Source organism: Malaclemys terrapin, chromosome 17 (assembly GCF_027887155.1).
Source record: "Malaclemys terrapin pileata isolate rMalTer1 chromosome 17, rMalTer1.hap1, whole genome shotgun sequence".
In the NCBI taxonomy this organism is placed as follows: Eukaryota; Metazoa; Chordata; order Testudines; family Emydidae; genus Malaclemys; species Malaclemys terrapin.
The window spans coordinates 7,761,503-7,783,212 of NC_071521.1; the positions used below are offsets into that span (position 1 = coordinate 7,761,503).

Here is a 21,710-nt window from a genome sequence, read left to right on the forward strand (position 1 = left end):
TGCTTGCCAAAATAGTTGGCTTCTTGCTTAATTACAAAGCACACAGACGAATCCCATTTTTTTGGTTGCGTTCCCATCAACGGCACCATAAAAGCAGGTTTTGTTTCTTGCTTCTTTTCTACTTTTCTGGGGTTTGTTACCTCCTCCAAAAAGTCTGCTGTTTTTTTTCCCCTCCCATGTGTCTTCAGAAGCTTTCAATGGCTTCCTGCCATGTGGACACTGTGGTTGGATGTGTTTTTATGACATGTCCTGTGCACTCCTACAGAGATCTGTAATCCTCTTACAACGGCCAGCCCATGATGTCTCCCTCTCAGTTCTAACCACACTCCATGCAACTCCCAACAGCCTCAGAACACCGTATCGCTCCCCACACACACACACCCCGGTCCATTTGGGAGCTCAATAACCCTTTCTAATGTTCCACGGCCATTTTTTAAGATTGTCGCCAGGATGCTGTGGAAATGAGAACTTACCCTGTGCCCCTTCTCACCAGGCAAACCAGCCAACCCATCAAAACCTCGGTCACCCTACAAGAAAAGACAAGGTTAGTCCAGATTTCTGTTCACTGTTGTACCTCTTTCCACTTTGATCAGTCTCTGGGCCAAGGAGGGATCAGTTTTATCCACAGGCATTGGACAGTGTTTCAGCTTCTTATCACAGCCCCAAGGACATCAGAATTAGAGAGGAGAACATTCCATGATGTCATCTTACCCATCTCGCCGACTACTGCCCTTGTCCATGTAATGATTTTTCCAGCTTATCTTTGTTTCTCAAGCAACGTGGCTTCCACCAATTTCCCTGGGACAGTATTCTACTGCCAAACCCATCCCCTTTTTGGAAAGTGTTTGAGATATTCAGTCTACATTTTCACTGTCTAAATGTCATGCCTTTATTAATCATAGCCCCCTGGTAGAAACCTAAATACACCTCTACCCTGATATAATGCTGTCCTCGGGAGCCAAAATATCTTACTGCGTTATAGGTGAAACCGTGTTATATCGAACTTGCTTTGATCCACCGGAGCGCACAGCCTCCCCCTCCTCTCTGGAGCGCTGCTTTACCGCGTTATATCCAAATTCGTGTTATATCGGGTCGCGTTATATCGGGGTAGTGGTGTATCAACTTTCCCATGTCCATCAGCACCTCTTCAAATTCAATCTCTAAGCCCCCTCAGAAAGCATCCCACCTTTCTGGCCAAAGCTTTCCCTGTAATCCTGCTAGGGACTCAAGTGGAAAAAAGAAACAAAACAGGAAATGGAGTTAATAAAATTAGGATCAAAGACAAGAAAGTTTATGGCCTAAGAAGGAAAATAGACAGATCTTAAATCTGATGACTTCACTTTGGAGTTTAAGTGGATGTTCCTTTCAATAAAGTGACTGAGGTTTCTGGTCTTACTTGAGAACCAAGAGGAAAGAAAATGCACATCATAAAACTCCTGTCCATCTATTATTCAGCACCCTGGGCAGCCTCTGCCTGCAGAGGTCCATCACATGAAGCTGGTGGGATTTATCCTGTGCAAACAGAGCCTGTTGGAGGATCTCTCACAGCAGCACTTATCCACTGATATTTTAATTCATAGGAAGAAGTCGTGTGTAGGACTAAAGTTGGGAATTGCACCTCTGAGCTAAAACAGAGACGTTCCCGTGGATCAGTTCAGCAGAGACTTGGCTATGCTGGACCTAGCCCCTGGGGTCTGCAAAGCAGAGTGCATAAGTAACCAGTCACCTCACCAAAGAAAATCACTAGTGGGCATCACACTCTATGGCTTAGTCATCTGTAACCGTAATGTACTCTATAGTGCACCATGCACACAGCAGCTGACCCCTTGCAACCCACCTTCTTGCTCACAACCTGCTAGATAAATAAAAGCGGGGAGGAAGGAGGGCCTTACGCTTAAAGAGCAACAATAAACTGCCTGGGCGTCCTTGGGCAAATCACGCCAGGATCAGAATTTGAGAGGAAAACAAAAAGGGGGTACTGATTTTGGGTGCTTCCATCTACGATGCTGGACTTGGCACACCTCACCCATAAAATAGGTTTTGTTATCCCTGTGTAAGTGCTGAAGTTACTTGTCTCCGGCCACATAGTAAACTAACAAAGTTGGGAATCCAGAAATCCTGTCTCCCTTTCTGCTCTGCCAGCCACTAAACACACGCTCATGCTAATTTAACTTATAATGGAATTATAGTTGCACACCTCTCCTCCTGTTCTCCATCCTGCTACTCTATACGTAGGAGTAGTCTGTAACGCCAGAGCAATTTCAAGGATAAATCCACCCGGCAAGCAATCGAAGTTGCCTACACAAGATACATGAGCCGTAACAAGATGGCTTTTTTTTGGGTCGAGTTCTAGAGTGCCCCTTGAAGTCCGTCAACAATAGAATTAGTCACCACCTCGGCTACTATTCATTATTCTGTTTTTCACGTCGCCCTGGCATTCACTCCTCTGAGGGCAGTCAACTCGTTAACTTACTGGATAAATGGTTTGCAGACTCGTTCCTCTGTATCAAGAAACTCCCATCTATTCCAGTTTTAAGTATCTACATAATGAACTACTTAACACTTCTAATATACGATTCCTTGGGCAAACTTTCTCTGCATTCAGTTTGGTGGAACAGCTCCTTTCTTGCTTGATAATAGCACAAGATGACAGGGAAGTAAGGGATTTCATCTCAAATATGACATTAAAATTCCACCACACACTTTGCAAGTTTCCTTACCCAGTTAATGGGTGTTTTTCTGTAGTTCGATTTCATGACGTTTTCAATGGCTCATTGTATGTTTTTCATAATTGGGATTCCAAAGTCTTTGCTCTTCAACCACACACACAAAGGGAGCATATTTCTTACTCAAAGGAATTTTTTGGTTTAACAAACCTTGTACCAAAAATCTCTCATTATTTTTGTCTGACCCTGGTGACTCATTTCCACCTCTAATATTTCTAGCCCATGATTATACAGACACTGCCGGACCTTTCCCTTCCTAGTGGACCGAATTCCTTCTGTCTAGGGTCCATTTGGTTTGTGTTTGCGAGAGCAGAAGTGAATGCAAAGAGTATATAAATATGTAAAGCTACCTTTGGTCCTGTCTGCCCTGGCATTCCCCGGGCACCATCGCTGCCAGCACGTCCCTGAAAGAGAGGAAAGGCAAGTCAAGTACAAAAGCTGAGCAAGACCACAGGGACATCTGCTCTTTGGCTTGTGGCTGAATGAAGTGTTATTTAAGTCAGAACCCACTGGCAATGGGACTGTTTCCCTGGTGGGGAGAAAATGACCGTCTGTTTTTGTGGCAGCAGCAGCCCTATCTTTGCCTGGCTCTCTAACGAAGGGTACAATATAAAATGGTAGGGACCCTGGATGCCGGGACATGGCCATTGATTTAAAAGAGAAGACATGAATAAAATATCAATCAGCACATTGCAAGATATGTTAATTATGGTGTTCACAGAGCGTAATGAGTTAAAAAACTTATTAGTAACCCAGGAGTGGGTCATGCAGAATAGTTTCTTAATTTTCTCCCACCAGCAAGCAGAGCTGATGCTCTAGCATGCAGAAGCAACATGTCGTTTAAGCTCAACCTCTTAACGTGCACCCACGGAGATGTGTGCACAGGGTAGGAGTACAACGTATGCTATCTCCTGTATGTATCCCGTGGGTCTGATCCTCCGCTCACACTAATGAGAATCCGGAGTAAGCCAGTGATTCCAATGGAGTTACAGCAAAAGCGGTGTGAGAGGATCAGGCCCAATGCATGCATGCAGGTATATTTTGGACGACTGAGGAGCAACCGTATACGAGAAGATGGGAAGTGTGGAATAGAATGGGAAATGCCCCTCACCCCATCATCCCTCTCTTTATGCCCGAGGGCTGTTAGGCCTCTCCATTATATGTATATAAGTTTAGAGGTACTGGGAGGCCTCCCTGTTACAGATATCTGCCATGTGCAGAAGCCCACGTAGACTGGCCCATGGGTGGGTCTGTGACATAGGGCAGCTAGTCACCCGCAATGTATCATCTTCTCAGGGACACTCTCATTGCCCCCTCTCCCTCAGCAGTTGCTTGCCAGCAGCAGGAAGCCAATTTCAAATATGTCAGAGAGTTTCTGAGTGCACCTACCCTGCGGCCTGGTTTTCCTGATGGGCCTGGGGGGCCTTGAGTGCCTCGTGGACCCTGCAATAGGTTGAAGAGAGTGGGGAAAAAAAACAAAGCAGATGATGATACACCGTATGCATGTTCTCCAGAGGACAAGACCAAGACACAGGCCCACTCTAGCCAGGCCCGTCCGGTGCAGCTAAAACAATGGTTAAGTCCTATCTTGCCATATCTTCTCAACTGGGCAGATTTACAAAGATATTTAGGTGCCTAGAGATGCAGATAGGTACCCAGTGGGATTTTCAAAAATGCCAAAGTGAATTAGGTGCCTACCTCCCATTGAAAGTCCATTGAAGTTTGTCACCTTATCTACTTAAGTGGTATATAAAGCCCGATCTGCATGCTTAGGTGCCTAAACCCCTTTGTAAACCTGGCCCACAGTAAGCAAATGTATACAGGCAGATCCATTCATTCCTCAGGTGACTCAGTGGAGATAAAGAACAAGGGTGGAAACCAGAGAAGGAGAGGAGTAATGTACCAGCTAAGACAATGCCACTAGCAAAGGTCACAGGGATCACAGAACATGTGACATTAACCTCACTGGACGGAGTCCTCTGTACATCAAATACAGGCGAGGTCCATTGTGCAGGGGATGAGGACAAGAAACTCCCACTGTGTCACGAGGACTGATTAAGATTTCCCTTTGGGGACACACCAATCATAGGAACCGTTTCACACTTGTTGCTGACTCCATGTTCTGGAGGCAAATCCTTCAGTCCTTACTTGGGCTTTGCACTGTAAAGAACGGGAGTTTTGCCTGAGCAGGAGCTACGAACTAACTAGGGGCCTTCAGGATTTCTATACTGGAACTACTGCCTGCGTTATGAAGGTGGGACCTCCAAGAATCCTGTTGCATCTTGTATTCAGTGTTTGCCCAGGCTGTGTGGATAGACTGATTCCAGTGGAAGCACTGTTAGCGATGAAGATAAAATCACGAGGTTTAGGCTGATACAGGTTTAGAGGTGCTGGTAGGCAGAATAGACAAGAGCACTATTTGCCTCCCTTCTTACCCGGGTGGAGCAGCATGGCATGCTGAGAGCATGATTCTCCATCCACACCACTGAACCTGATCAGCCCATCCCGGAATCTTACAGGACTTAAACAGGGAGCAAAATACTCTATGTACTGAATGGTAGGTTTGCCTGGGAAAAGATTAAGAAGGAAATAAGGGCTTTCAGGATTTGATTTCCTGGATCGTCAGTACTGGCATGCCCTTCAGAAGGCAGGCAATGTGGAATATTCCACTGTCTCAGGATCTCTGAGCTCTGTATTTGGATACTCAAATGCTCACTTAGATGCAGAACGTATTTCCATATCTGTCCAATTTTATTCGCCCTTTAGAAAGCCTGAGTTCTTCCTCCACATGGGCCACTATAAAAGCCCTGGTTACAGGCTTAGTAGCTTTAGACAAGCTCTCACCACCACCCCCTTTTGAAAATTAAGTGATTTTCTCATACGCACCTGAGGCCCCAGGTCTCCTGGTTCACCTTTTAGTCCTCCGCTGCCTGGGGGTCCCTATGGATGCACAATACGGTTAGGTTAAGCTTTGCCATGGGCAAGACTTGAACGATGTCAAGAAGGACCCATTAACCCCTGGGACCACGAGAGTTGACTGGGAACCCACGCATTAGAATAACGGCTGCTCCAGCAATTAGAGCCTGGGTGCTGAAACAAGCACTTTTCCAGGAGCGGGTGGCCGTGTTTGGTGCGCTGCCTCTCTTTGCCACGAGGTTTCATTCACAGAAGATGACAGGGATGTTGGCGGACGTGGGGGAGCCCAGGGAAGCTGTGACAAGATGGTTTGCATCCAAATCCCTACACAGGGGCATGGGACAGTGAGCAGAGGCCAGAAAGCAGGTGCATAAATGTGTGTGTCAGCAAAATGAAGGCCCTCTGACAATCAGGGCACTAATAATATCAGAGATCCAATTCCAAGGCAGTGCCCTGGTGTCAGCTTTGCCTTCTTGTCCCCATTGTTTGGCTACTTACTTACCACAGGGCCTGGTCTTCCAGTAAGACCCATAGGGCCAGCAGGTCCTCTCAACGCCAACTGCAACAGAAAGAGAAAATCATCCAGTTTCCTCTACATCCTACTGCCAGACACAACCAGAGCCAGCACGACCCACACCTTGTGCTGTCATCAGCAAAGGCGCTACACCACTGGGACCAGAAATCTTGCACAGTGGGCCAAAATCACTAGTGGCAGATGCTGGTGCAACATCATTAAAGCCAATGGGCTTTGGCCCAGTGTGCATAAAACAAACCATGTGTCCAATGCATGCAAAGAGACCCAAATTCATCCCTGATTCAACTTCCTTGACTTCAATGCAGTTAGACCAGGAATGAAGGTGCCCCAGACAGCTTAGTACAGATATGGAGTGTTATCTCTCCCTACATGCTCCCATTGAATAGAATGTACAAGGTTTCCAGCTTATGTGTACATATAACCATTTTTGGAGACGATGTATGTTTACTCTGCAGTACAGGGAGTGTACCTTCTGTAGGAAAGATTCTCTTGTGTAGAAACTATAACCTGTCTTGATAGATAAAGGTGTACATACACCCATGAACACTAAAGGCCTGTTCCTTAGCTGATGTTTGACCTCCGTGGAGCTATGTTGATTTACACCAGCTGAGGATCTGGCTCTATGTGTCTGAGTCTCCCCTCACTTACACTGGTGTATAACCAACAGAGAGATTAATAAGGCTCTCTCTCTCTACAAAGATGCTGAAGAGACACTGTAAACCTATATATCCCTCCCCCCGGGGATAGCTCAGTGGTTTGAGCATTGGCCTGCTAAACCCACGGTTGTGAGTTCAATCCTTGAGGGGGCCACTTAGGGATCTGGAGCAAAATCAGTACTTGGTCCTGCTAGTGAAGGCAGGGGGCTGGACTCAATGACCTTTCAAGGTCCCTTCCAGTTCTAGGAGATAGGATATCTCCATTAATCTTTTTTTTTTTTTTTAAGACTACAGGAGTATTCTTCCCATACTTTCGTTATCCATATCATAGAATCATAGAACTGGAAGGGACCTCGAGAGGTCATCTAGTCCAGTCCCCTGCATTTGTGGCAGAACTAAGTATTATCTAGACCGTTCCTGACAGGTGTTTTTCTAACCTGCTCTTAAAAATTTCCAATGATGGAGATTCCACCACCTCCCTGGGCAATTTATTCCAGTGATTAACTACCCTGACAGTTAGGAAGTTTTTCCTAATGTTCAACCTAAACCGCCCTTGCTGCAATTTAAGCCCATTGCTTCTTGTCCTATTCTCAGAGGTTAAGACAACCAATTCTTCTCCCTCCTCCATGTAACAACCTTTTATGTACTTGAAAACTCTTATGTCCCCTCTCAGTCTTCTCTTCTGCAGACTAAACATACCCAATTTTTTCAATCTTCCCTCACAGGTCATGTTTTCTAGACCTTTTATCATTTTTGTTGCTCTTCTCTGGACTCTCTCCAATTTGTCCACATCCTTCCTGAAATGTGGTACCCAGAACTGGACACAATACCCCAGTTGAGGCCTAATCAGTGTGGAGTAGAATGGAAGAATTATTTCTTATGTCTTGCTTACAACACTCCTGCTAATACATCCCAGAAGGAAGTTCATTTTTTTTGCAACACTTGACTTATATTTAGCTTGTGATCCACTATGACCCCCAGATCCCTTTCTGCAGTACTCCTTCCTAGGCAGTCATTTCCCATTTTGTATGTGTGCAACTGATTGTTCCTTCCTAAATGGAGTACTTTGCATTTGTCCTTGTTGAATTTCATCCTATTTACTTCAGACCATTTCTCCAGTTTGTGCAGATCATTTTTAATTTTAATCCTATGCTCCAAAGCACTCGCAACCCTTCCCAGCTTGGTATCGTCCACAAACTTTATAAGTGTACTCTGTATGCCATTATCTAAATCATTGATGAAGCTATTTAATAGAACCAGACTCAGAACTGATCCCTGAGGGACCCCACTTGTTATGCCCTTCCAGCATGACTGTGAACCACTGATAACTACTCTCTGGGAACGGTTTTCCAACCAGTTTTGCACCCACCTTATAGTAGCTCCATCTAGGTTGCATTTTCCTAGTTTGTTTATGAGAAGGTCATGCGAGACAGTATCAAAAACTTTGCTAAAAGTCAAGATATACCACGCCTACCACTTCCCCCCATCCACAAGGCTTGTTACCCTATAAAAGAAAGCTATCAGGTTGGTTTGACACGCTTTCTTTTTGACAAATCCATGCTGACTGTTAATTATCACCTTATTATTTTCTAGATGTTTGCATACTGATTGCTTAATTATTTGCTCCATTATCTTTCCGGGTACAGAAGTTAAGTTGACTGGTCTGTAATTCCCCAGGTTGTCCATATTTCCCTTTTCATAGATTGGCACTATATTTGCCCTTTTCTAGTCCTCTGGAATCTCTCCCGTCTTCCATGACTTTTCAAAGATAATCACTAATGGCTCAGATATCTCCTCAGTCAGCTCCCTGAGTATTTTAGGGTGCATTTCATCAGGCCCTGGTGACTTGAAGACATCTAATTTGTCCAAGTAATGTTTAACTTGTTCTTTCCCTATTTTAGCCTCTTCTGATCCTACCTCATTTTCACTGGCATTCACTATGTTAGACGTCCAATCACCACCAACCTTCTTGGTGAAAACCGAAACAAAGAAGTCATTGAGCACCTCTGCCATTTCCACATTTTCTGATATTATTTTTACCCCTTCACTGAGTAACGGGCCTATCCTGACAGTTCAATTTACAGATTTTTTGCTATTTAATATTCCCATAAATAGAACCGCAATTCAACTTCAATTTTTTTTTAAACCCAGTCATTAAAAACCCATATAGCCAGCACCAAGTCAATAATTTTCATGGCAGGTAATGGGACTGTCCACACTTTATAACACCACTTGGACAATTTGTTCCATTGCAGTAATTCGATACTTTAAAAGACTGCTAATTATGTCTGTGCTCCAGTAATTAAAATCTACCCGTGCCTGCACTTGTAAAGAAATAAATATTACACAAATGTTAGATTATTTATAACTTATATTTTTTTACCACTGCCCAATAAAAACGAGCTGCTCTGAAATACTGCCAGCTGGGACAACATTTGGCCTCTTTACCAAGAATCAAATTTCAGGAGAATATATCACTTTAATAATGTAATTAACCAAAAACAAGAGAAGAAAAATCTACCACCTCAGGATTCCCTTTCCTCTCTCAGCCTCCCCAAAACCCTTTCAGCCTTCACCACAGAAGACTTTGATCTCAATTTTCTTATTAATGATCCCAGTTCAAATGGCAAGGTCTGTACACAGGGTTCAGCTGGTCAGGGTACAGCTGTTTTTTTCCCCCCTTGTGGAAAATTTTAAACTTTTCATTGAAAAAACATAAACCCATAAACTGTGTGCTTGTCTCCTCTCCCTCTCCCCCGCTCTCCTATTTTCACCAACTGATAACTGAAAAAGTTTGGCTAAAAACTGAATGAAAAAAAAATCAGTTGGGGGAATTTATGGTTTTTCAAAGAACTGTTGAAATATTCCCCGGGGAGAGGGGGAAATGTCCTTTTTCAGTTTTTGTTTTTTTGTCAAATCTGAGACTGAATGGGAGCCCCAAACCCCCCACCTACACCAGTCTCTTCATTAGGAGTCATAAAAGAAGAAAGGGAAATCTGCCACCCTGTTAGATAGACATTTTTATGGACCTGATTTCATTAACTCATGTAATATCTTTCTTTTGGGCCTCTGCAGCAAGCATGCCCCACGCCTGTAGCTAAAGGGAGCGTTGACAGCTTAGCAGTAACACAAGGGCGGTACCTAATTTTCATGCACAGGGCTGGATTCTGATCTGGGTTCCATGCAGGCACAAGGGACCAAGAACCTCCTTTTTAATCCCGTGCCTAAACTACCTGGCTCTTGGGTCCAGCTGTGTGGAAACAAGCAGAGCTGTGCACTCACTTAATCCCTGCCTAGAGCAGGGAGGAGTGAGAAACGAGCAAAAACCTGGGTTCCACACCCGGTGCTCAATGGCTGGAGCTGACCAGCCAGTGCAGGTGCTGATAATTTGCAGCCGGAACTAGGCCAGCATTTCAGCATTGTATTTGCTGGAACCAAAGTTTTCATTTGAACATGTGAACATTTGGGCCTTAACGGCCTGCATGTTCATCCAATCAGGGAGCGGATATAATATTGCGGGACACGTGACCAATCAGAGGTAACCAACACAGCTCGAATAATAAACCCGGATAGGGAAGTTTTTACAGTCAATCCACAGGATTCAATATATATAAAAAAATATTTGCAAGGATACTCATCACATACTTTCCAATGAATACATTGAAAGAAAGTGTGATCTGCAGGCTGACATTCATGGAGCTGAGAAACAACTTACATCTGTGACATTCATTTATTTATTGAGAGTGATATACTCAAAAAATAAAAACATATAAAACTTTTGCTGGGGGTTTTGAGCACAAAGAACCAAGTCTTGTAAACAGCAGAACTCCACTGAAGCCCACAGGTCTATGCCTATTTACATCAGCAGAGGATTTGGTCCAAAAGGTGTGGGGGCATTTTGAACCATCGTTTTGGGTTTGACCCATTTCTAGCAGTTATTGATAGGCCAAAGGATGCTAAGATGGCTATCACATAGAGGTCACATTACCATGCCAGGTACAAAATCACAGCCAAGGTTGAGACACATCACCTGGGTGCATTTCTTTCAGCGGCACCAGAGAAAAGAGACAGCCCCACTTACCCTGGCCTGTTGCAGGATGGCTTGAGCTTGGGATTCCTGTGCTGAAACGAGAGGTCCTTTTGAGCCACCATCTCCTCCCCCAGTAAATCGGAACTGTAAGGAGCAAGATGCAAGATGCATGTGACTGTGCTGCTGTCTATTCCCTCTCTCCCTCGCCTGACTTCCTATTCAGCCTCGCTGGATTGGCGAGCTCAGCTCAGTCACTGCCCTACTGGTCTCTGACGAACTTACTAACTGCCACACTTGTCTAGCACCTTCTCTCAGAGCCCTGTGACATTCGCTTCTGATGGGAAAACCAGACAGGTGATCCATCTTATTTATGGTACAAGCCACGTTCTTCCCAGTTAAGCACCTGCAAAGTAAATCATTGAGGCTCAAAACAATCCATGGATAAAAATGCATGAGATCATGATATATGCTTTAAAACCTTAAGGATTCATCATCAGCTCAAAACTTTAAAGCCAGAACATTCATAGGCCTGATGCTCTCCTCCCAGCTGCTCTTGGCCAGGAAAACCCTGCAGATGTGATTGCATGAGGATGGGAACGAATCACTTGGCTTTAGTCTCCAGTTTACTAGAGTATATAGCCTACCTTTCTAGCACAAGGCCTATAGGTTTGTGCTTGTGCGTTTTAAAAGCTATTCCTGAGTTACTAGCTCCCCATGCCAGGACACCTGACATTTGCTTGGAAATAGGACACAATCCAAACAGGTAAAAATTTGAGCTTGGATTAGTCCAATCTGCAGCAGCCTATGAGGCAATAACAGCACCGGGGCAGCGGTATGCAGGCAGAAACGCCCATTCCTGGATGCATTCGCGGCGCTCTGCAGCTTTGCGTGGTGCTTTCCCTCTGAGGAATCTCAGAGCGCTTTCCAAACACTAAGTAAAAACTTTGCTACAGTGAGGGGGCAGGATGCATGGTTTTTATATCTATTTTATGGCAGGGAGAAAGGCAGTGGCCCAGATTTTGTCCAGTGCTGAGGTATGCTTCAAGGAGTAGAATTCAGCCCATAGTTTATAAAGTGTTTTGGGATCCTTTGGCATGGAAAGCACTCGAAAATGTAAGCTGTTGATATTGGACAGGCCTTCTGTTGGGCCATTATTTTCCTGAACTTCAGGAGGACTAAGGTTCTTCCCACTTCTGACATCTCTGAACCTACGTTCTTGTAGCAATACCCTGTTACTGGCTTAATTACCAATGTCTTTAGAGCATTCCAAGAGTGAAACTGCAGACTGTAGGTCCTAGTTGGTAATGCTGCTTCACCTGGGTTTCACCTCGGCCTGTTGCATAGCGAGAGGAAATGAAACCAAGTTCCAACATGAACTTGGCCAACTGAACCAAACCCCACAATTTACGGGCCCAGGGTTGATTACTTTATGGGCCAGAAGAGGTATTGTAATGGCCAGCTAGGCATTGTAACAATGTTGTGCAGTTGGCCGTAGCAGCACTAGGCTCCCTGCCAGTAACCTACACATGCATTACCCTCCCATTTGGAACCTCTACAAGTGCACAGTGGTTTTTATTTAAGACTCTTCTCTTAGTACCCAACTGCTTATTTTCCAGCCGCTAGGCTCCTTTGGGTTCTGTCGCATCAAAGCAGAGACAAAATACACTCATCATCATTCCTTTGGTGTCCCGGGACCGAGAGGGCTGACTCAATGCTTGCTCGACTGGCATCTAGAAAGAATAGTGCCACGATCTTCAAAAGTGACTAGTTCATTTCGTCGCCTACAATGTTGGATGTCCAATTTGAGACCCCTTTAAATGGCCCTGAATTTCAGCACTGTCACAAATTTCAGACGGGTGTTCAGCACTTTCTGAACATTGAGCCCACTTTAGGTGTCTCAAGTTGGGTCCAGCAGAATTGAAGCGCTTGAAATCATGGGTCAATTTAGAAATTTTTAGCTGACTTACCCCTTTCTTTTCCCATATGAAGAACTCACAGCATTTTACAAAAGGTGGGTAATAATTTACATAAGAGCGGCCATACTGAGTCAGACCAATGGTCCACCTAGCCCAGTATCCTGTCTTCCGACAGTGGCCAGAGGCTTCTAGGTAAATGAACAGAACAGGGCAGTTATCAAGTGATCCATCCCCTGTTGTCCAGACCCAGCATCTGGCAGTCAGAGGTTTAGGGACTCCCATAGCATGGAGTTGCATCCCTGACCATCTTGGCTAATAGCCATTGATGGACCTATCTTCCATGAACTTATCTGAATCTTTTTTGAACCCAGTTATAGTTTTGGCATTCAGAACATGCCCTGGCAAGGAGTTCCACAGGTTGTGTGTTGGGTCTCTATTCCACAAAAGGGGAAAGAGAGTCACAATGAGGTGAAGTAACTCTCCCAAGGACAGATAGGGTGTCAGTAGCAAAGTGCAGGACTCCTGATCTCAATCTTCAATATTAACCATGCCCTTTTGTTACAATTGTACTTACAGGCAGCATGAGCATTGTCCCTGGTGGTCCTGGTAACCCATCTGCTCCTGGAAGACCTGGCCGGCCAGGAGGTCCCTACAAAGGGGAGAAATAAAGAGAAATCACTCAAGCATGTATGCATATATTATTTAATTCAATCTTCCCCATAGGTTGCTGTAGCTGGAAGGGCCTTTGCTTCTCGTTAGCCTTGGCAAAGCCAAGTACACTCAGATATATACACATTTTGATGGTATCCAGATCGATGGTAAGGCTGGCGGCATAGAGATGTTTACAGCGGCCTGTAGTGTGTTGCTTAAACACATGTGGTATTTCTTAGTAATTCCATCCCCCTGCTCCCTTCCCTCCATAGTTTCAAGTCGGCCATGAGCAATTTTCAGATGAACAATAAAAGCCTTTGCAATGTTCCAGATCAATGATATCAATGTTTAGTTGAGTATATTAAGCCCTATTAAAACCGTATATAAAACCTGGTATAAAATATAACTCAGAACAGTGAAGCAGAAATGCATCGAAATGTATTTATTCTTCCACATGTTTAATCGCCTGGTTCATTTCTTTCTTTTCGTTGTTTTTTGGTGGGTTTTTTTTGTCCTACCAAAATATTTCCATCTGCCTTGGGCCAAACAATCAGCTGGTGTAAATCAGCAACGCTCCACTGACTTACATGAGTTGAGTACCTTGATCTCACTCTACAGGAACAACCTACGCATTAAACATTCTACAGATGAAATTCTAAACAACAGCATAGATCCAACTTTCCTAAAACAGTCTCCAGATTATTTGCACTCACAATTCTGTGCCTGCAAAAAAGTCCAAATTTTCACAGACATCCAGCAATACAGCATGCAAATGAGGATGACATCTAACTACTCAAGGTGCATGCATAATTCCAATTTTCCCATTAGCATGCAAAGCTGTGGGCGTTGTAGACTTGATCCCGTCCTATGAAGTCAATAGGAGTCTTGCCATTCATTTCAATGATGGCAGGAATGGGCCCTAATTGAGGAACATTTCTAGTTTCAGGTGTAATCCACCATCTTCCTGCAGCTACTTGATAAGGTCCCATATTAATTTTATTTTTCCCCTCTTCTTAAATGAAAGCTGCAGAAATCCCCCTTGGGAAGTTCTCTGGAGCAGGATAGGTGAGCTGCACCAGCCATTCTGAGCCCTTAAAAATACGGTCTCTCTGAGTATGTGCAAAGAGTTGCTTTTTTTTTTTGCACCTGTCTGATTTTGCATGTGATGGATGATACTGTCTGTGTAGGCTCTTCGCCCCAGGAGGTGCTGAAGAATCTGAATTCTTGAATGGATATACAAGAAACACAGACTGGAGTCTTACTCATTCTAATTCTCAAATCAGTGATCTGCAAACACAGTCACCCTCACCCCAGGCAAACACCAAAACTATGACACCAGCACCCTGGCACAAATGAGTCGCCTTTCTTGTGATGAATTGTACTGGAGTGCCTAGAGATCAGGTGCTGTGGATACACGTAATAAGAAATGGTCTCTGCTACAAAGAGCTTACTATGTAAACAGACAAGACAAAGGGAGGCCAGCTTTTTAGAGGTATTTAGGCACCTAGCTCCCATTGATTTTCAATTAGACTTAGGCTCCTACCTGACCTAAGTCACTTTTGAAAACGAGACTTCGGGTATGTCTACACGACAGTAAAAGACCCACGGCATGACTGTGGCAGGTCTATGTTAGCGGACTTGGGTTCGTGAGACGCAGGCTGCGGGGTTGTAAAACTTCAGTGTAGACATTCGAGGAAGAAGAGTCTCAGAGCCCAGGCTCCAGCCCACACCCAAACGTCCACGTGGCTATTTTGTAGCCCCACCTCCTGAGCTCCAAGTGCCAGAGTCAGCTGACACGAGCTCTCAGTCTCAGTGCCCTGGGTTTTGTTTATCGCAGTGTAGACGTACCCTGAGGCTCCGAAGTCAGTTAGGTGCTTTGACAAATATATCTTAAGTGATTTGCCCAAGGTCACTAGTGAGTCTGTGGCAGAACTGGGAACTGAACCCAGGTGTCCTGATCTTACTTCTGTGCCTTAAGCACCAGGCTACCCTGCCTCCTTACATGCTCTATGTACTTTATCTATTTTTGTATTAGAATACACTTCTCCCTCCCTCCCTTTTCACATTCTCTCTGCATTGTGTGGGGTTTTTTTTAAACTCTGTTCACTCTTGTTTCCTTGGATTTTTTCCCCTCTCTCTCCCGTGCTCTCTCTCCCTTTCTCAAAAGGGCACCCAATACCATGCCAGTCCAATTTTCAAGCCCATGATTAGTGAGTCCACAATTAGGGAAAACAACACTGCCCAACCCTCCCCTGGACTACACATACATCAGCTAGACTATTTAGATACGTGATGCCCCATAATTAGAGGCACTGGAGAACATTACAGATGAAGAATCCAGGGTTCGCGTCACCCTCCAACTGACCCAGAATAATAACACAGCTTGAAAACCTGCAGTAAACAGCCACTACAGGCAGTGATTTATCAGCAGAAAACACAAGCAGTCCCCTCAGCGGCTGGAGGCAGGCTGCATATCAAATCCACCTATCCATTTTTCAAGACTAGCTCGGGATGTTACTTCCACTTTGTTTACTTAGCCACTTCGACACAGGAGTCCCTGACTCAGCTGATGAGGAGTTGATAGGTAAACAGTCCCATCTGTTGGATTAAAAGCACAATAAATAATGTAGGCCAAACTTGTCTTATATAATAAACTCTCTCTCCCCACCTCGCCCCCACGGTCCTGATGTGATTGATCAGCTCTGGGTTTGTTTATCGCTCTTCGTGTATTCTGTCAAACGAGTGTGTTGATCAAATGTTTTTACACAAGCATGTTCGTCGGGGGAGGGGTTATTTTCAAAATACCTCAAATTTAAATTCAGTTCAGTTTTCCAAAGGCCTTTGAGTAACTTTAAAAGAAAACTGTTGCACGTCAGTGTAAACTGGGGTGGCTCCAATGAAGTCAATGCTACTATATCAATTTACAATAGCTAAGGAGTGCTGCAAAGCTTCACACTGCTTGCAAATGTTAATGCAATACGGACACTGGTCAGGATTTTAGCCCAATTTTTTTGACCTCCAAAGTTGGTCCAGAAATCTCAAAGGATTAGATTTCTGACACTTCCATTGCTGGCCCAAATGCCGGTGAGAAAAGCCTTTCAACTGGTATTTCAGCACTTCTTAAGCAGGTGCCACCTGAAACCTAGAAGGAGAAGAGCACCCAAGACCTTCCGACAAACATTTCAGAACCATGACAAAGGTCTGAAACCCAGATGCTGTGCCTGCGAAGCCAACGGAAGTTTTAGCATCGGCCTCAATGCTACCCTAAAAGAGGTGCATGGGGGTACAGACTCAGGGCCAGATCCTCAGCTGATGTAAATCAGGGTAGCTCCACCTACTTCAATGGAACTTGGGGACAGTACGATCGCTGTGGATTTGGCCTATTATTCTATTTCGTTCTCTATTGCCTGGCACAGTATGTAAAAGGATAGAAGCATCCGGGGTGTTATCCAACTAATTAACATGTTCTCAAAGGAGAAAGACAAAAGAAAACAGCTGTGCATTTGCCTCGCAAGGAGCAGAGCGATCTGGAGAAATCCATGGCGCTCTCCTGAGGCAGGGATCATGATACGTTTCTCTGCTGAATGGCGGGAAGGATGTTTTCCGGAGCTGGTGTTTGTATTCTCTTCGTGAATGCTTTGGAATTCAGTTTGGATGGCCTGTGACACTCAATAAATCGCTGCCGTCCCCCTGCCGTTTGGCTACATTCATTCACTCGGCATGTTGTTCTTTAATCATCCACTTGTAAAGACACAATGACAGAAAGAAACTGTTCGCACCTTAGGGCTGAGCGCTCGGGAAACACACACAGTTCTGAGAAACAAAGGAATCTGCCGAGAGAGGCGTGATCAATGCCGGGCATAAAATCAGGGGAAGGACTGTCTATCAGCCTGAACAAAGCTTCTGAACACGTCTAACCTCGTGGGTGCCAAGAGACAGCTGTTCTTCCTTGTGCAGAGTCCAAGGCAGACTGATGCAATGTCCCCGTGGTGGTAAGAACACCAGATCTTCCTGATGACAGGTTAATTTATACCTTGGATATGTGGAAGAGCCCTTCCTTGCTCCATTGGCTAAAGTCACATTGTCCAAAGGAGCTCCCTTTCTCCATCAGCTCATTCCAGTTCACCGTTTCTTGGGAACATGGGGATATACTTGGAGCCATCTCCCAAATGCCTCTTCTCCTTAAATCCTTCCTTAAGCCTTCTTAAGGTGATCTCCTCACTGGTTGTCCCTCGGTTCCCTCCCGCAGCTGGAGCTCCCCGTGCTTTGGGGCAGTGTGACTGGCGGAGCTGCTCTGTAGTGCTTCCTTCAGAGCCATGTGTGGTACTGCAGCCATTTCACTCTCCCTCCCTCCACCCCGCTTAGTCTACAAGGTTTGGCCTCCAGCTTGGGGCAGGGCAGTCTGTGCCGTAAGCTTGGTGCCAGTCTCTGAACACTCAAGTAAGAAAACAGCAACTCTTAAAGAAAGAGGAAAAGAACCCTTCAAATACAAACACTCTGTTGCGGCACTTAGGGTAAAGCCCTGACAAGGGCCCAAGTTCTGGGTGAGCCCTGAGGAACCATTCCCCTGTCCTGCTCTGCGTCTGAATAAAAGCAGGCAAGTCTTCTTAACTGGCCTGCTGGTTGTTGATTGGTCATTTTCCCTCCTGGTCCTTCTAGGCCTCTTAAGGACTGTCTTATTTGTCACCTAGTCTGCATGGATTTTCCTTGGACGGGGAGTGTCAGGCCACAGATGCCTCCAGCAGAGGGCAGAGAAAGCCTGATAGACCTCGTCACAGGCAGGCAATACAGTGCTAAATGAGCAAACCAGAATGACGAATAAAGTAATACCAATATACTAGACAGCACTGTTGGCTTATGTTGATATAGCTGAGTATCATTGGCGCATTAGTTTGATGTACTTGGCCGGTCTTAACAATCTTTCCGTTTTCACCTGTGTCTTATGCTACATCTCTAAAGTTCCACACATGAGTTGTATACAAGAATAATAATGCTAATAATAGACAAATTAAAGATGATCTGGTCTAACGTGTGGAGAGGATTCAATACATTTCTGGTTGCCTGGCTCTATTAATTCATCACTTTTCTATGCCCAATATGTTGCATACTGTTGGGTTACATTTTGTTCTGCACAGAATATTTATAAACAAGTGGGATGTGCGGTCTGCTCCTGAATGCTGCGGCCACCTTTCGCTCCTGGGTGTGCAGTGAAAAGAGTCAGGGACGTCATGCCTGCTGGCTCAGCATGGCCATTCAAAGGCAGGCTGGAGAGCCTGCCGACAATCATAGGGAAGAACAGCAGAAATAAGGGCCACCCGCCCCGCCTTCCGGCCTGCCGCACAAATGAATTCTTAGGAGCAGAGGACTGAGGTCACCGTACACGGAGAGGTGATTAAAGAAATAGCTATGGATGATAAGCAAGGCACAATTCATGGCTGCCCTGCAGCTGCACAGATCCCTCACTTGGGGATATGCCCCAGGGGCAGAATTCCTTCCCTCCCACATGCGTCTGACGAAGTGGGTCTTCACCCACGAAAGCTTATGCTCCAATACATCCGTTAGTCTATAAGGTGCCACAGGACTCTTTGTTGCTTTTTACAGATCCAGACTAACATGGCTACCCCTCTGATATTCCCTCCTGGGGGGATTCCAGGGCAAGCTGGGGTGGATGGGGACCAAAAGGGGCTGGCAAAACAGTTCAATGCTCTGATTATTCCTTGACTGCTGCAAGCTGCAGGGGACAGGGGCACTTCGATGTGAGAGGGCTGTTGTGACCTTATGCAGCAAAAGGCCCTGTCAGCCCCAGGGTTGTGCCCCCTCCCTCAATCTCAGTCACCATGCTGGGCTCTGCACACTGGCTCAGGGATGAATTGTGACCAAAGTCTCTAAAGGGTTAACTTAACAACACTCAGGCAAGTTCCTGGCTGAGGCCATGCATTGGGGTTGAGATGAGTGGCTGGATATCGACGTTCTACGCATTCCAAGGCATGGATCGATGTGGCACAGCCAGCCCTCTCATTCTCAATCATGTCACAACTACAGGAAACGCTATTATTGTTCCATCAAAAAAATAATACGCCAGGAGTTTAAGTGAGGGGGAGCCTGAACTGGAGAGGTTAGGGGAGTGCAGTACCCAGGAAATACCAGCCAGATCCCCTGAGAGTCAGTGTGATAAAGAGTCTTAATTTTCAAAAAAAGGGTCCAAATTAGCATCATCACCACTAGAATGCCCTGATACCCAATAATCCATTTAAATCCATCTTAAAACCACAGCAGAGACCCTTCCATTGAGCTCTCCATGGCTGCATTTTGCACGTGGATATCGTGAGGCTGTGAAATTGATACTGAAGATCTGCAGCCTGGTGGTTGCCGCATTTCCCAGTTGGCAGGAAACCTGAGAATGCAACCTCTGTTATGCTGGTGCCTTCAAGCTCAGAGTCTGTCTCAATGGAAGGCAGCCAGGCAACCATCTTGCATTCAAAAATTCCCCTCAGTCACATGCTACAGGAAGAAGCCATGGAGAAAAGAGTGTTTTCAGGACACCCACTGGAAAGGGAATGTGGAAGTCACCCAACTTTGGAGAAGAGCCACATCATCACAAGGCACATCAGAGGGACACACAAGATTGTTTCTTCTGACTGATCCCAAGAACTTGCAGCAAGGAAACCAGAGGATCAAGCGCATCCGAGGAGGGATTTTGAACACTGTGCATGAGGACAGAACTGCAACGTAGGCCTAAGAGAAGGCTCATGGGAGTTGACTATAAAAGCATGCAAACAAAGGAACTGTCTGGCTCAGGCTTTGCTTTGTATCCATGCATGAGATCAAGTCCAAGAAGAGTCATGCCAGTGGAAAAAATGTAGCCATATCTTCCTGATGGCTGTTCCTCATATCTTGATATATTTCTTCTTGTGTTCTCATTTGTAAACACGTGTGTAGTCATTTCCAGCTGGTGTTCTGGTGCCTGGAGCCAGGCAAGAAGTAGTAATTAAAGAGAAAGGATCTGGATGAAAGAACAGTTGGCCATGTTTTGCACTGGTCTGAGCTCCTAGTTTACTGAGCAAAGGAGCCAGCACAGAGCTCATATACTACTTAAGCCTTTAAAATAGGGAATAAGTGAGACTTAGGTGGTCCACGGACTTCGTGCTGGCTCTCTGCAAACAAGTGGATTCCAGCCATCACATATATCGAGTTTATTCTGGTTTTTCAAATTCTGGCATTAAACAAATAACAAACTTCAAGAACCAGAGCCCTAATAACCCAAACCTCAGAAATAACTTAAGTGTTGGAATCTATCAACTAGCACAAAGCCTAAGGAAAGACACTCAAGGAAACCTATTCCCCTTCCCTTGCTTTTATCTGGCCAGACCCTTTTTTCTTAGCTCTGTCTGCAACCTTTCTTGGCTTGTCCAGATAGAACTGAACAGCCCATAGCTTGGCGTGAAGACACCTGCTGATACGTGCATCTGTGCTGAAGCAGTCTCAAGGAATGAGGCAGCCAGCTGTGCTCATGAGACGGGAGAAGCTGGCAGGCGAACGTACGGCCAACATCTGATGTTGGTAGAGAGACAAATACCACAGCGAGGTGGGGAGCAGGTTTGACTGTGATGGCTAGCTGAACCCTATTTGTTTTGTAGCCTTAGTGTGCCATGAATATACAACTTTGAACGAGAGTGTTTTGTCTGTGGCCCTTTAGGCCACCCGGATATTAAGCCTGATTCTAATCCCATTTACACCACGGGTGTAACTCCTCAGCGAGCCATTACGAATACATACTGAAGCCAGATGGTGACTTTTTTTTTGCCTAGAGGCAAATGCTCATATAGAACACTGCAAAAGCAGACGGCCAGGACCTATGGGGATGGGTCTTCCTCCCCACCTTCCTAGGTGGAAGTGACTGCACCGTACGCCCTTGCAGGGAAGGGGACCCAATTACGCAGCTCCGCTAAGTCGACAGAAGACGTTCTGCACCAGTGCCCGCTTTAGAAATCAGACTGAATGAACGAGGAGACTGAGGGAAACGTCTTCTGCTAACTGTTCCCGTCCTCACGACGGTATTTGGTATTCACTGGATAACAGTGCTGGGGGGAACAGACGCATTAGATATTCTTGCAGCTCTTCCATGGTGTATTGTCACTGCCATTCATCTCTCCTCTAGAATTACAGAACAGACTCGGGGAAAACAGAGCATTAACTAGACTCTTCTCCTTTTGTTTCTTGGCAGATTCCAAGACTCTTTTTTTGTTTTGCTAATGAGTATTTTTTTGCTCTTTGAGGTTG

At 45.3% G+C, this 21,710-nt stretch overlaps 1 protein-coding gene across 2 annotated transcripts in view; it reads right to left on the reverse strand.

The window, feature by feature from the left end:
• COL5A1 (collagen type V alpha 1 chain) overlaps positions 1 to 21,710 on the reverse strand; it is a 244,922-nt gene that overhangs the window by 88,888 nt on the left and 134,324 nt on the right. For both annotated transcript variants that reach the window (XM_054007167.1, XM_054007166.1), the window contains exons 12-18: positions 13,354 to 13,428; positions 10,915 to 11,007; positions 6,145 to 6,201; positions 5,613 to 5,666; positions 4,116 to 4,169; positions 3,077 to 3,130; positions 474 to 527 (exon numbers count right to left, since the gene is read on the reverse strand). In XM_054007167.1, the coding sequence (XP_053863142.1) occupies positions 474 to 527; positions 3,077 to 3,130; positions 4,116 to 4,169; positions 5,613 to 5,666; positions 6,145 to 6,201; positions 10,915 to 11,007; positions 13,354 to 13,428 (441 nt within the window). The remainder of the gene's footprint in view (positions 1 to 473; positions 528 to 3,076; positions 3,131 to 4,115; positions 4,170 to 5,612; positions 5,667 to 6,144; positions 6,202 to 10,914; positions 11,008 to 13,353; positions 13,429 to 21,710) is intronic.